General features: G+C 48.8%; 1 protein-coding gene across 1 annotated transcript in view; it reads left to right on the forward strand.

Annotated features, from left to right (window-relative positions):
• Window positions 1-13,416, forward strand: part of LOC103780883 (voltage-dependent T-type calcium channel subunit alpha-1H-like) — a gene marked incomplete at its 5' end in the record, with an annotated part of 18,685 nt that extends 5,269 nt beyond the window's left edge. Inside the window, 11 exons of the mRNA XM_008948582.1 lie at window positions 2,657-2,747; window positions 4,809-5,017; window positions 6,727-7,161; window positions 7,852-7,952; window positions 8,360-8,483; window positions 8,623-8,691; window positions 8,801-8,985; window positions 11,060-11,186; window positions 11,476-11,601; window positions 12,286-12,375; window positions 13,195-13,416. Of these exons, the coding sequence (XP_008946830.1) occupies window positions 2,657-2,747; window positions 4,809-5,017; window positions 6,727-7,161; window positions 7,852-7,952; window positions 8,360-8,483; window positions 8,623-8,691; window positions 8,801-8,985; window positions 11,060-11,186; window positions 11,476-11,601; window positions 12,286-12,375; window positions 13,195-13,416 (1,779 nt within the window). The remainder of the gene's footprint in view (window positions 1-2,656; window positions 2,748-4,808; window positions 5,018-6,726; window positions 7,162-7,851; window positions 7,953-8,359; window positions 8,484-8,622; window positions 8,692-8,800; window positions 8,986-11,059; window positions 11,187-11,475; window positions 11,602-12,285; window positions 12,376-13,194) is intronic.
• Window positions 13,417-15,130: the final 1,714 nt, after the last annotated feature.

A 15,130-nucleotide genomic window follows, 5' to 3' on the forward strand; every position in this document is an offset into this window, starting at 1 on the left:
TGGTTTTGTAGGATTTTTTTTTCACTTTTCATGTTTTCCCCAGAACTGGTATCATGCTTTCATTTGCCATGGTTGGATCACACTTAGACAAACCCTGGCTGACCATGAGATAGATTTGAAGTATTCATGGACCAAAAATTCCCTTCTCTCAAGCCAGCACAGTCACATTTGTGTCTTTCAAGGATGTCTGCATAGATTTATTATTTAAACATCCCTCCTAGATTCCTCACAGCACTGGCAGAGGAAAATCTCCTGGCTTTGCCCTGGGGACTGCAACACCTTTGCCATGTTTCTGTTGCAGATGGAGATGGACATTTTGGCCATTAACCTAATAAGACCAAAGCAAAAGAGCTGCCAGTATTTCTACAGGCTCTGCAGCAGCTGCTGTCTTCCAGGCCAGAAGGGATCTTCCCCTGTGAGAGCTGTAGGTGTAGAGTGGTTGTGCTGAACCTCAGTTCTGCTAGGAAATAACACAGGCTGGAGAAGACTGAAGTCTGGGCTGAAGTTGTAGGTTTTCCTGAACAGAACTGCAGAAGCAACCAGTGCAGTTGGCCACGTGGTAGCTCAGAGTAGTCAGTGGCCAGATGTGTCAGATTCCACCAAATCTGAGAGGATTTGTACCTACAGAGGCATAACTGAGCTCTCCTTGGACACCAGAGATGTTTACAGCCTCCATGGATGGCTCCCAGAGAGAGCTGTCAGTGGAGCTGGGTTTGCTCTTTTCATCCCTGGTTCTGTTAGTATTTGGGGAATAGGGCAGAAATTCTTGTTTTGGCCTCTTTGCTCTCTGCCAGGGTGATGCTCTGAGTGCCAGCAGACAGAGAGGGGCACTTCTCCTCCCCTGTGCTCAGGTGTTTCTTTCACATAGGTGGAGAGTGACCCAGGGGAGACTTGTGCAGCTAAGAGGGTTCACCTTCAAGCTGCTCTGAGCTCTGAACCATCAGCAGCATTTCAGCAAGACATCTAAACATTGCACTGTAAACCACAGGACAGAGTCTCAGTTTCATCCCAGGTTCTGATCTACCTGTGGAGGGAGTTTGGCAGGAGCATCCCTGGAAAACAATAGCCTCAAATGGCCACAAAACCATTTTTAGTACATTTGTACTTAGGAAAACAAACAGCCAACATTCAAACAGGACCATAATGGCATATTTGTCCTTACATTGCTCCCATGCCATTTTGTAATCTACCCCAGAGCTGCTCTGGAAGAGCAGACAAACCTTCCAAAATGATGCAAATCTTTCATCTGCTCTGCACTGATGCTTCTGCTCCAAAGCAGAGAAGATGGATAAGGGAGCTGGAGCCTTTCAGTCATTCTGTTTGGCTGCACCAGTGAGCAGTACATCCCAGATGAAGTGTCCACTGCCACTTCAGCACCATGTCTTTAGAAACCACAGTGATTTTTTGGGGCATCAGTTAAGGAGCTGTGCTCCTTTTTTCTAGGACCAGCTGCTTTAATCCAACCATTTGCTACCAATTTGCACAGATTTTCTGCAGTCTTGATGGATCAAGCCAGAGTGATGCCAGCAGCCTGCTGGAATCTCTGCTCTCTGCAGACCCCCCCAGCAGAGCAGAACCTGTTGATGGTTCTTCTGTCACAACCTTGTCCATTATTTATGCTGATCATTTTGGGGAGCAGAGGTAGATGCATATGAAAGGGGGAATGTGTATGAAAGTGTTTTCCAGGAGGGAAACCAGTCTGAGGGTGGTTGGTTGTTCTCTCCTGAGATGATGCTGTGCTGCCAGGCAAGCTGGCCCCCTTCCCTTCTGCCTCAGCTTCTGTGCTGCCAAGAGATTTTTCCAAGACAATCTCATTTACCAGCCAGCATGAAGAAAGCAATGGGGGCTGAGTTTTCAGATCTAAGTCAAATTTAAAGTGCTGTCAAATAAAGAAGAAAAACTCTTCAACATCATTTGATACTAAACCCTAAGTGCTTTCAGCTGGAATCATGGGGAGTGCAAATATGGAATCCCTCAATGCCAATTTTTCTTAGTCTCTCCTCTGATTACAGCTGCACTTTTGTGTTCTCCCCTGGGACAGACCTCAGGGAAGCTGGGCACGGTGTAGGAAACACAACCAGACTGCAGGAGCAGGAGTCACAATCACAACATCATCCTTTCTGAAGTGAGAAAAGGAAGGAGGATTTACTCAGGGTCATTCCAGGGGGATTCTGATCAATGCTTATCAATATCTAAAGGGCAGGGGTCAAGAGGATGGAGCCAGACTTTTCTCAGTTGGGCCCAGAAACAGGCACAAACTGGAACCCAGGAGGTTCCATCTGAACAGGAGGAGAAAATTCTTTGGTGTGAGGGGGCAGAGCCTGGAGCAGCTGCCCAGAGAGGCTGTGGAGTCTCCTGCTCTGGAGAGATTCCAAACCCTCCTGGCTGTGACCCTGGGCACCCTGCTGTGGGTGAGCTGCTGGAGCAGGGGGTTGGATGAGATGATCTCCAGAGGTCCCTTCCAACCCCCCCATGCTGAGATTCTGTGATTCCCCAGGGCTTTATCAGAGGGAATTTGGCATTCTGCCCCCTGGGTTCTTGGGGCCATACTTAAGCTAACCATGGGGAGCTGAGGTACCTCTGAGCTGCTGAGTAATCCAAATTGCTCTAAAGTTTCAATGAACTGGGTCTGCAATTACCCTTCTCCTCTCTGCAGGGCGATGCCAACAGGTCAGACACAGATGAGGACAAGACATCTGCCAACTTTGATGATGATTTTGAGAAGCTGAAGGACCTCCGAGCAACAGGTAGAATTTTGCTTCTACATTTTCCTGGGAACCTGAGAGCTCTGCTTCCACAGCCACCTTTTATAGAAACTTACAGGGGGAAGTGGAAGAATCCATTTATTTGGCAATTAACCTGATTTCTGTGTTAACAGAGCAGCTATGCAAAAAGCCACCTCTGGGGGAAGGCTAAGTGAGCACTGATATTCCCTTTAAACAGATTTTTTTCTAATTTAAACTAAACTAGACTCCTTAGATAGGTCTCATCCTTTCTTCTGTATCATTAGCACAGAATGGTTTGCTGACAGCAATATTCTCACACGACTTCTCGACAGCTTTTCAAATCAATCATGTTCTCATCTGTTCTTTTTGGTTTCTCACCCAAAGGCATTTAGGTGAGGTTTGAAGGATGGAAATGTAGCTTTTCATTTGTGTCACAGGAGGGGCTGGCAGTTGATTTGAGGTAAGGCCACACGGTGCTACCAGATTAAAGGTGGAATAGTAGGGGACAGCCTCCACTCTGTGGAGTTTGCAGCCAGATGGGGGACAGGAAGGGATCACCTGTTTTAGCAGAGTGAGTAGCACAGTTCCAAACAGGAGCCACTTTAATTCCTCTGTGTTTGAGTCTCAGCTTGGGCTTTTGCTGGGATTACAGTAAATGCTTCTAAACCAGGATTCATTTCAGCTAAGGAAATTATCCTGATTGCAGTGAGCAGATGGAATTCAGCTGAGGAAGGGGCAGAAGTAATTTGCTGGGGAGGCTGAGGCAGAGCTGGATCACAGCAAGGTGAGGGAGCTGCTCAGTCTGCAGGTGAAGCATCAAAGGGATGGGATCAGTGTCCATTGAAAATAGTTGGCAAGGAACCCACAGCCCCAACTGTGCACCAGCTATTTTCTGGGCAGCTTCTAGGGGAAAGAAATAATGTCACCTCTTCCAGGTAATGCAGGCATAGAAAACAGGGCTGAGCTTGCCATCAGTCAAAGTCCATGGATAATTGTGTGTCTCCATAAGCCTCATAGGTGCCAGCAGTGCCTAAACAGCATAAGGACATGAACAAGTCTGTTAGGATGCTGTTGGTCTGTAAACAGATACCCTGGCAAGAGGAAGGTGTGTTGCAGATTGGCAAATTTGGAGCTGGATCTTCCACTGCTCCAAGTGGATGGCAGTGGGGTGGATCAGGTATTTGTGCCCAAGCCAGCAGCTGAAGAGATGAGCCAACAGAAGCACACTGCCTCACAAAAGCAGCAGGAGTAACACACTCCCTTGGATTTCTCACTGCAGACTTGTGCTTCTTTCCTGCTGGTCACAGATCCTTCCCCCTCCTTCAGTTCTGCAGTTACTCAACCAGAACCCACTAAGCCCAGTAAACCAGGGACTGGTTCAACTTCAGTGTTGGGTTTGAAATGAGGGGTTTGGGTTTGAGTATTACTGCACTCCATAGAGCTGGAGGTGTTAGGTCTGGCTCGTCTTCAGTGTGAATGTGGGGTTTGCAGTCAGTAAGTACTGGCTGTGCAGCTAAAGTAGATGTTTTCTGCAATTACCACAGAGATGTGCCATCAGTTTGCTCTGTTACAGGAGGCTTATTCTTCTAGATGGGTGGATGTGTAAAAGAAACTTCCATTTCCTATCTCCTCCACAGATGACTAAGGACAATGACTAATGTTTGCTTAGTGCCTTCCCCATGAAGAGACTTAGAGCACATCAGAACTGGACAAAAATCTCTGTGCAAGACTATGACAAAGAGAAGAGGACTAATTCCTAAGGGAATTTAGCCAGTCCTCAATGTCCTTTCCCTGGAAGCTCTCTCCCAAAACTGTAACTCCACACTCTAAATCCCAAGAAACAGTGAGCGAGAGGCAGTTCCTTTGGAGGGCCAGGAGTTGTGAGTCCAGAAGGTTGCTCTTAAAAGGTTGTGACCTTTGCCTCCTGCCTTTCAATGTGGTGGGTGGGTGTGACCTTCTTACTGCCCACATCTCATCTCTATTTGGCAGAGCTCCTGGAAGACAGAAGGAGCAATGTCCATTGTGAAGAGCGATTTCTGCCGCTGAGCATTCACCTGGTGTTGTCTCTCCCCTTCTCTCCAGAGATGAAGATGTACTCCCTTGCTGTCACCCCCAACGGGCACTTGGAGGGCAGGGGCAGCATGCCCCCCCCTATAATCATGCGCACTGCTGCCACACCAATGCCCACACCAAAGTGTTCCCCACACGTGGACTCCATGCACACGTTGGTGGACTCGAGGAGGGGCAGTAACGCTTCCCTGGATCCCCTGAGCTACGATCAGAAGTCCTTGGTAGGTTCCTGTTGCTACCAACTCCTTCAAGTACCTGCAAGGGTCACAGATTTTATATCTCTGTGTGTGTGTGTGCACGTTGCTGGGTGGTAAAGGTGAGAAGTCTGTGGAAAGGCAGAAGAACAGAGTCCAGGGGGAGGAATGAATGGATGTGCTATGCTGGGCCAGGACAGTGACAAGGTAAGGGCCAAGGACAGTGAGTATATGGAGAGAGGAGACAGGGCTGCACTGGGATTCAGTGTTTTCCTGCCTGGTATCCAGCTGGAAGTCCATGCCAAGCCACTGCAGAGCTGTGACCTGAGACATGTTGTAAGTTCAGGCAGTTCTTCCAGCAAACCCCTCTGAGGGGAGCAGGCACCTTTTGCCAGCCTCACTGGCCACTTTGTGGTATCTTGGAGAAGCTGTCAAGTGTTCCCATGAAGGTGAGGCCTGTTTCCTCCCCCCAGTGTTTTAGGATTGCCTCTTAAATCCACTTTGTGTGAAGGGAAATGAAGCATTTCCCCTTCCCAACCCAGCAGCTGAGCTCCAGTTCCAGGACAGCAGCTCTGCTGAAGGGGAAACAGAGGAAGGGAGGTATGAGCTGACCTACTGCCACGGGGCACAGCTCCCAGAGCAGAGATCTGGCTGGAGCTGACTGTTTTGGCAACTGATTGCATTTTGCCTTCAACGAGGAGGTGGGAGGGCAGCTCTGTGCAGAGTTAATAGACAAAGTGGATTTCTGCTGCTGCTTATCTGTCCCGTTCCTCTGCTCTGTAACTGCAATATCATGTTCAAATCAAGGCAGCAGACCGTGAAGGCACTTCACACAGACAGAGCCACTGGCCCCTGTGGTAAGCTGCTTAGTCAAGGTAATGCTTTTGAAAGGAAAATAGAGATGACTCTTGTTTGCCTTGGGGTTTCATGGGATTGTGAGTTGCTGGAGAGGGCGGTTCATCGTTTGAATCCTTTCTCTGAGAGCACATTAGTGCCACCAGCCAAAGGAAGATGAAGCAGTCAGAGGAGAGCTGGCCAGCACTGAGGAGGAGGAGGAGGAAGGCAGTTTGCCTCTGTTTGTGGTGGGGGGAAGCCGTGGAGGGAAAAGGAGTTCTCCTTCTAGCTTTTCTGCTCTGACCTTAAGTGCTCTCATCCTGGCAACTACCTACCCCTCATCCTGGCAACCACCTACCAGCCAAAGTGCACTGACACACCCAGCAGTGCCAGAAATCTGCTGTAAGAGAAGCAGTCGTTCCATCTCCTTCTGCAGCAAATTGAAGAGAAAGTAATGCAAGGAGGGGCACAATTTCCAACAGAAACTGGGGTGACTGGGGTCCCAGAACCTCCCTTGGGCTGAAACCGCTTGAACATGAGGAAAGCAAACACTGCTTCAGCAACAGTGTCTTTGGGTTCAGTTTAGCAATAGTGGTTTTGGGTTCAGTTTTCATGCAGAGTTAATGCTGCCAGGCCAGTAGGAAGTCGTGCAGCACAGAGGATTAGTAGCTGGGCTACAGGTGTAGTTCAAAGAGTATCTTCACTGTAGGCTTAGCTGGGTGCTTGGCTCCCATCTCAAGGCACTGGCATGATGAAATCAGAGCAGCAAGGAATGCTGGGAGGAGGAGACGTGACTCGCAACAAGAAGGGTCTTCCAATCTGGGCACAATGCCATCTCCTGGCATTTTTTTTTCCCCCTTCCTCCTGCAAACAAACCCTCAAATGCCTTTCTTCTCTCTCAGTCCAGCCTCCGCAGTTCCCCTTGTGCCAACTGGGGCACGGGCAGCAACTGGGGAAGCCGCCGCTCGAGCTGGAACAGCCTGGGCAGAGCCCCGAGCCTCAAGAAGAAGAACCAGTCAGGAGAAAGAGAATCCTTGCTCTCTGGGGAGGGAAAAGGCAGCACAGATGATGACTCTGACGACGCCAAGTCCAGCACGGTCAGCAGGCCCTCGCTGCACCGCCGGGCGGAGTCCCTGGACTACCGCAGCTCCCTGGACCTGCCCGAGCTGCTCCAGTTGCCCACCCCAGGGCACTCGTTCAGCCTCAGCCCCGTGGCCATCCTGCCCACGGAGTACCAAGACTGCAATGGCAAGCTGGTGCACGTGCCCAGCGAGCTCTTCCTGCGCCTCGATGGCCAGAAGGAGGACGCTGGGGACTACGAGGAGGACATGGAGGATGTGAGTTGAGGGGCACGTTGGGAAAAGGCATCTTAGTGGCTTTTTTCCCACTCCAGGAAGGCTGATTAAAAATCAGGCTTTGAAATGGGTTACTGCCTAATCGTAGACGAAATGAATCCAGGTTCAACAGATGGGCATCTGTTTCCCAAAAGACTTTTTGAGCTCATAGGTTGGGCTGTTGCCTTGCAGTGGTCTCTAATGAGATAAAACTGCCAAAGGGGTTGTACATGCATTTTCCTGGATTTTAGACTGCTTAAGATTATCCCACTGGCCCAGGATGCCTCCAAAAATGAGCTGTAAACACAACAGCTCGCTGATGTCTTTGCTCACAACCTCTGTTGGGCATCTCAAGGGTTTGAAGCCTAGAAAGACTGTTCTCTATTTAACTTTTCCATTGTTTGAGGTGTTTTTGCTTTTGACACAACTTTGGGGCTCGAAATGATACCTGTTTAGAAAATCTGTCTTCATGTTCATGTCTCACTGTACAGCAGCCCCTTCCTTCCACCCCCTTCCTCCTTGTTTTGTTGGACAAATGTGACAGTGCCTGCCACAGTTCTGTCCCAAAAAGCCACAACTCCCTACAGGCACTCTGAAATGCCCTGTGCTGCCCCCTTTCACTAAAGCACTGTGCAAGTTGAAGAGGCAGGAAAATAAAAGAGGAAGAAAAGGTGTTTCTTCTTTCCCACCCAGAGTTACTGCTACCGGATCCGCAAAGTCCTGGAGCCCTACAAACCACAGTGGTGCAAGACTCATGAAGACTGGTCCCTCTACTTGTTCTCCCCACAGAATAGGTAAGAAATCCCAGTGGAATGCCAGCCCACCATTCCTGTGGTCATGGAGCAGTGTGCTTCTAGCTAGGCTTCCCTTGAGAAATATCCCTCTCTGGTGCAGGAGCACTGAAAGGTTTAGAAATCCAATTTCTGATTTTTTAGGTAGCTTTTTCTGTCCCATGTAGGCAGAGCTGTGGCATGGTTCACTCCATGCCTGTCTGGGAAGAAGGCTGGTTTAACCAGCAATAAGAGTAGCTGTTATTACATCTTGTTTACTGCATTGCTAATATTGATCAAAGCTTGTGGAGAGACTAGCTCAGCACCTGGGCTGCTGCTGAAGGCTTTTGAGGACGTGCCATCCGGGTGGGAGTCTCTTGCTGACCCAAACAAACATCTGAAGGATATTTTTCTCCCCACCATTTCTTCAGGTTCCGAGTGATGTGCCAGAAAGTCATTGCTCACAAAATGTTTGATCACGTGGTGCTGGTCTTCATATTTCTCAACTGCATCACCATAGCACTGGAGCGACCAGACATAGACCCACACAGCATGGTGAGTCCCTGAGCCCATTTTCTTCCTTGATCTAGCAGGCAGATTGTAGTCTTGTCAAGGCAAGTCCCTGCAAGATGAAAGATGTTTGTTTTCTAACATCTTTAACTCACTTGCCTCTTTTTGTTGCTGTGTTTTACAGGAAAGGATCTTCCTAAGTGTTTCTAATTACATCTTCACTGCAATCTTTGTGGCTGAAATGATGGTTAAGGTAATTACATCTTCATCTCGTGGCCCCAAGTGAGGCCTGGCAAAGACCAGAACGTGACGTAGTTAGGAGCTGGGGGAAGATTTCAATCTCTCTTTTCTCCTGGCTGTAGGTGGTAGCTCTTGGCTTTTTCTCTGGGGAGAACACCTACCTGCAGAGCAGCTGGAACGTCCTGGATGGAGTCCTGGTCTTTGTGTCTATCGTTGACATTATTGTCTCCATGGCATCAGCAGGTGGAGCTAAGATCCTGGGTGTCCTTCGTGTCTTGAGGCTTCTGAGGACCTTGAGACCTCTCCGGTGCGTGGCCAAGTTGGTTTTGTGGTGGTAGATCCAGAAGTTTGAAAAAAAAATGCACATGATCCATCCAGGTCTTCCTAAATAACACAAAAAGCTGAAAGACAGCATGGGTAGAATCATCTCTGGGGAGCTCTTATCTAGTGGAAACCCTCTGAAAACAGTGAAATTAGTTACAATTGATCTTCCCCAGCATGGAAAAGAGTGGGTGGAGTTTGGAGTGAGAGGTGTTAGGACAATGAATGTCTCCTCCATGCTCCATTTCTATCCCCCTTTTAGAAATCAGTCTGGCTCCTTGTTAAGCTGCACAACCTCACAGTTATCCCCAGGCAAAGGGGTCCTGTTGGCTCAGAGAAAATTTGCAATTGAGCAGGTCCTGAGAATAATTTGATAAGCTCCAGTATCTCTGCCTGCTTATCTAACATCTCTGCAGAAGGATTTAACTCTCAGCTAGGAAGAGGGAGGTGCTTTGGGGATCTTAGAAAAGGAATAAGGAGAATTTGTACTTTGTTTGTGATTATGCAGTAACAAAGAGTGTTAATGCTTGGGGGATTTTTACCAGCTCACAGCTCCTGTACTGTTCCCATCCTGCTTGGCAGGAGCCACGAGCCTTTTTTCAGGAAATTTCAGGGGAAATAAGATAGGCACCTCCTGAGACCTGGAGGCTTTCTGATGAAAAGCTGCTTCCTTATGAAGGTAATAGGAAGAAGCAATCTTACTTAGACCCATGACCACTAGAACAACAGCTCTTTGTCTGCTGCTCTGTATTGCCTTATGACAAGGAAATCTGGGAACATTTCTGTCTCCTCTCCTGCTCCCACTCTCTGCTCTGCTGGTGGCATCAGGGTCCCCACTCTCTGGTGGCCACTCTGGGCTACCTGGACAAGCCTTGGCCTGGCAGCACCTCAGGGCACCCATCTAACACACCTAACTAGGAACAGAAACCAGGACATAGGAAATTCCTAAGTAAATGTAGGGGGAGAAAAAGGGAGCTGGTCTTGGAGAATAACTAGGCCAGATCCTATTAATAGAGAAGAATTCCTCATCTCTCATGACAGCTGTAGGGTTACTCCAGGGACCATTCCTAACACTTTGTAGGTGCAGTTCAGCCTGCCAGGTCATTTGCTGCCAGAGGAGACCCTGTGAGGGGCTTTGTCCCTGCAGCATACAGCTCCTCTTTCATCTCTCTTTGGCACCATGAGTGGAGCGAGCTGAAGCCACCTTGCAGGCCTCACACCCTCTCCCTTCTACAGGTCCCTCCTGGAAAAAAACTTTGATGTTCTGCAGTCAAAACAGCCACCTTCACAGGAGAATTTGCTTGGGCCAGTCACACTTCACATGTGCAACACGTTTTTCAGCCCCCTGTGGGAGAGCTGCTCTCCAGGCACTCGTACACGACAGGAAAACTCCAGTTCTCCAGGATACCCAAAAGCTGCTTCAGGCTGTGCTCAGAGCATGCCTGGCCTCTCACAGCAAGCAAGCTGCTCTTTAATGGGATGACCCTTTGGCTTTGGAGCTGTTGAGCACAAGTTCCTGTTACCTAAGAGTCATTTCAGGAACTAATTAGGAAACAAATTGGAGTTACTTTGTTTGAAAAGGTGTCACGGGGCCCGGGGCAGGAGAGGTGGTAGAAAGAGGAGAAGACATTGTCTCTGGTACCACTGTGAAGGTGTTGGCACGTGTTCTGTTAGGAATCAGAGTCCTGCCTGGGGTGTGTCCCTCTGCTTGGATCAGAGAGACCTCAGAGGGGTCAGCTCTCTGGGCTGAGATACAAATAACCCTGTGGGAGGAACCTCTGTGATATTCTGTCCCTAGAGTACTCCCTCCTTACTCTTAGGAGTAAGCAAGAGCCCACCACCCTGCTGACAGGTTAGTTGACACTTATTCAATTCCACTAATGTGTCTGTGAATGTTCTGGTTGTCCTAATAAGTCACTAATTGTCTCTGAGTGCTGCCTGCAGGTGAAGGAGGGTTGGGGTAGCTTTACTGCAGCCCAAGCAGGGGAGGAACAGCAACCACAGGGTAACAGGGCATGCATAAAAATTAAAAGCTTTCTTGTTTTGCCATTTTTTTCCAGAGTCATCAGCAGAGCCCCAGGTCTGAAGCTGGTGGTAGAAACCTTGATCTCCTCCTTGAGGCCTATTGGGAATATTGTTCTCATCTGCTGTGCTTTCTTCATTATCTTTGGGATTTTAGGGGTCCAGGTAGAGTATTTCCCTCCTCACAGCAATCTGTCAGTGACTGCTGCAAAAGAGAAGCTGTTTTTCTCACCACTTGGGGTTTAGGTGGAAGCAAGGAGCTTAAATCTCTCCAAAGGAAGATTTCAGTTAGATGTTAGGAAAGAAGAGCCAAGCCTTAGAAGAAATGCTTTGGGGGGAGAGGAGTTTGAACTTGGCAAACGACTCTACTAGGGGAAAGAGATAAATCAGGGGACAGATTACTCAAAGCTGCTGCTTTTTCATTATTTTTTCTTTTGTTGCTTCTCAAATACAGCTTTTTAAAGGCAAGTTCTACTACTGTGATGGTCCTGATGTAAAAAACATCACTACGAAGAGCGACTGCACCAACGCACACTACAGATGGGTCAGGAGGAAGTACAACTTTGACAATCTGGGACAGGTAAAGTCCTCATTGCAGGGATTTTCTGTACCAGTTTTTAATGGTTGAGCACTTAAAATGTATTCCTCAAGGAGGGTGTGGAACTTCCATCCTAGGAGGTTTCCAAGAACAACATCGGAAGCAGCCCTTACTGGCTAAAAATGGATCAGGTCACCTCTTGATCTCTTGCTGCCAGATTTCCTGGGGTTATACAATCCCTTGTTGAGAGGAGAGTGTTGTTTTAAAGCCCCTGCTTTTACATACAGCCCTTAATGGAAGAGTCTCAACTGTCACTTGTAGTCTCTTGATTTGGAAAAAAAAAATCAGATGCTTTATACTGGCTGAGAAGCAAAACAGACCACAGTAGGAGCTGGGCTATAGTATTGATTTTTAAAATCCCTTGACACTGATATTGATTTTTAATCATCCTTTGGTGAGCAGAAAGCCTGAGGTGTGCCTGACCAAAAATCAGCCTGGTTGTGAGGGAAGAGGGGTGTCAACAACCATAGTCAGCTCACTATCAAGCCAGATACTGAAATAGGTAAAAGCCAGCCACAAAATGTTGACATTCTCCACCAGCTCCAGGCCAGATGATGTGTTATGAGCTGTGGACTGGTTTTGCTAATGAGCATTGTCTGTTGTTAGATTCTTATCTGGGGACTAAAATGCCAGACCAATCTTTTTGGTTTGTTTGTCTCCTTATAGGCTCTCATGTCCTTGTTTGTCCTCTCCTCCAAAGATGGCTGGGTGAACATCATGTACGATGGTCTGGATGCTGTGGGTATTGACCAACAGGTAAGTGTCCTGCAGGGTCCAGATGTGTTCCTCTCAGCAGTCTCACACCTGGGTGACTTGGGAGTTCTTGAAGTCCCAGGAAGGAGCAGAGCTATAGGACCTTCTTGAAGTCCTGGCTGCCCCTTGAGTTGCCAAGGTTTTCCATTCTCCACTGAGCAGCTTTTACAGCGGCTTTGCCTCATGCAGCACACAAACAAGCACTGATGGGGTTTTTAATTAGAATGATAGTATCTGAGGAGAGCTACGTGTGCCATTGCACTGCAGCCTCGTGGAAAGCATGAGAAATATGAGCAAACTCCCACAAGATGGGGAGCAACCAGGAGTGTTGTGAAAGAGACATTAAGTTTGTGTGCTACCTGGCATTTGCAAAGCCTCAGATGAGGAGAACCCCATCGTAGCTCCAGTAACACTTTGGACTTCATTTTCCCCTGCTTCCAAAGAGGTGGTAACAACTGAGAAACACAAACCATGAACCCACATCTCAAAAAAAAAAGCTGGAGCCTGTGTTGAACAGAAATGATCTCACAGTTGGGCTGATGCACATCCCCTGAGGTTTATCTTAAGCTGCGTGAAATGCAGGATTTCATTATGTGGGCATTTAAGCCAACTTAACAGGTTTTACAACAAAAGTGAAGTTCTAGTCAGTGAAAAAGTGAATGAGAGGAAACTGTTCTGGGATAAATCTCCTAACTCCTCCCAGCCTTCTCCTCCTCCCCACAGAGCTGTGCTGGGCTAGAGAATGCCCAATCCCCCGACTGACACATCTTGTCCATGCCGCTTCTCTTCTCTCTTTGTTTTCTTAATTCCTCACCTGCCCAGCCCATCCAGAACCATAACCCTTGGATGCTTCTCTACTTCATCTCCTTCCTGCTCATCGTCAGCTTCTTCGTGCTCAACATGTTCGTGGGGGTGGTGGTGGAGAACTTCCACAAGTGCCGGCAGCACCAGGAGGCGGAGGAGGCGCGGCGGCGGGAGGAGAAGCGCCTGAGGCGCCTGGAGAAAAAGCGCAGGAGTAAGGAGATGTACCTGTCTGGTCGGTAGACTGCCTTACAAACCCAAATCTTTCTGAGCCCTGCCTGCTCCCAAAGCAAGACTTTCGTTTCCCTTTGGTGTTTTTTTTTGTTTGTTTCCATGGGATTCAAGAGGTCGTTTTGCTTCCTGACCTCTTTCGGCGGTACCTTAAGTCTTGGGTGGCCAACGCCTTGGAATTGTCCTCAACGAGCCTGGTGGGAAAGCATTACCTGTTTACTTGGCTGAGGGAGAAAACCTTCCTCCAAGCAGAGTCTTGGAGCACTCTGCAAGGCCAAGGTGTCCCGAGCACCGAGCAGGAGCTCGTGGTGTGGCTGAGGGATGCAGAGAGTAAACAGCTGCAATGCTGCCTGTGTGCCCGAGGGCCAGTCCTCAGGGTGGCCCTGTGGCTTAACGTGCCGCCTGCATCTGGTGGAGGTGGTGGTGGTGGTGGTGGTTTCATTTCTGAAGTCTTTTCTTCAACAAAACACTTGTGATGCTTTTTTAGAGTCCTAGCGCATGGCCCCGCATGCCACGAACATGCTGCATGAGGGCATGGAAAACTCCACAGCCCTGGGGAAGAGGAATGGGGCCCCAGGATGGGGCTGGCTAGAAAATTCTTCTCTGGAAGATGTCCATTACAAGAGATACTTGCCCTGTCACAGGCTGGGAGAGCCCTTCACTGCTGAGCAATGTGCTGGGACTCAGTTTATCCTTGCAAAGAGTCTCCAGGGAAGTACTGGCCGGGTGCAGGGCTGTTAGGGTGCAGCAGGAAACCTTCCTTCAGCTGAAATCTGCTTCTTGGGGGATCTAGTAGGGATGAGGAAACCAGAGCAGAAAAACACCTGAGCTTGTCCTCTTTTCCTGACCCAAACCTTCCCAGGGATTCTCATGTAATAATTCTCACCTCCACTGCTCCCCACCAGGGACAAGCTGCCTGTGGCATCTGCTGGGGATTCCCAGGGAAACCAGGCACACCAACTGCCCAGCAGGTTGTAGAGAGCAGGGATGGCCTGCACAAGGTGCTGGCAAGCATTTTGTAGGGGTGAGTGAGGGAACATGGCTTGGCCACTGTGATCAAAGAGGAGCTTAGTCAGGGATGAGGCTTGAGTGCTTGTGGCCCCGCTTGCCACAGCAGCCCTGTGGCTCTTTGCCTAACCCTGTGCTGCCCTGTGTAACCTCCTGTAAGGACCCAGGATCTCACTGTGACAAATAGCTTGTTGTCTCTCAAGCCATGGGTACCCATTTTCAGCTGGGAAAACTGCAGTGAGAGCAGATAGCCTCTTACCTGCCTCTAAGGACAGGGCAGTCAGAGGCTCTGCTAGTAGAAACCCCAACCAGTTTCCTCCATTCCTCCAGTCAGAAGGCAGTTGTGTCCCTTGCAGCTCCTCTCCTGCTCTTGTGGTCCTCTTTCTTAGAGCCATGGGAGACCACAGCACTAGAAGTTTGCACCACGACAGACTGAGCAGACACCACAGTGAAGGCCAAGCCCTTTTCATGTTAGCTAGCTGGGAGCTAAGTGGCTGGGTTAAAATGAAACCTAAAATCAAACCAACCAGCTGCAAACAGACATTGAGTCTCCTCAGGGATTTAGAAGAGTTCAAATGCAATTTCATTTCCCTGTTCCCATTTTGGTGTTTGAGTTTGAGGTTCCAGCTGGGATTAGAAGTGGAAATCCTGAAGCACAATAAGAAAATCCAGTTTCAGGCTCTCAAGAGTCCTGTTCCTCGTGCAGTATTTCTGCCCC

This window comes from Merops nubicus, unplaced genomic scaffold (assembly GCF_000691845.1).
Source record: "Merops nubicus isolate BGI_N331 unplaced genomic scaffold, ASM69184v1 scaffold10041, whole genome shotgun sequence".
In the NCBI taxonomy this organism is placed as follows: Eukaryota; Metazoa; Chordata; class Aves; order Coraciiformes; family Meropidae; genus Merops; species Merops nubicus.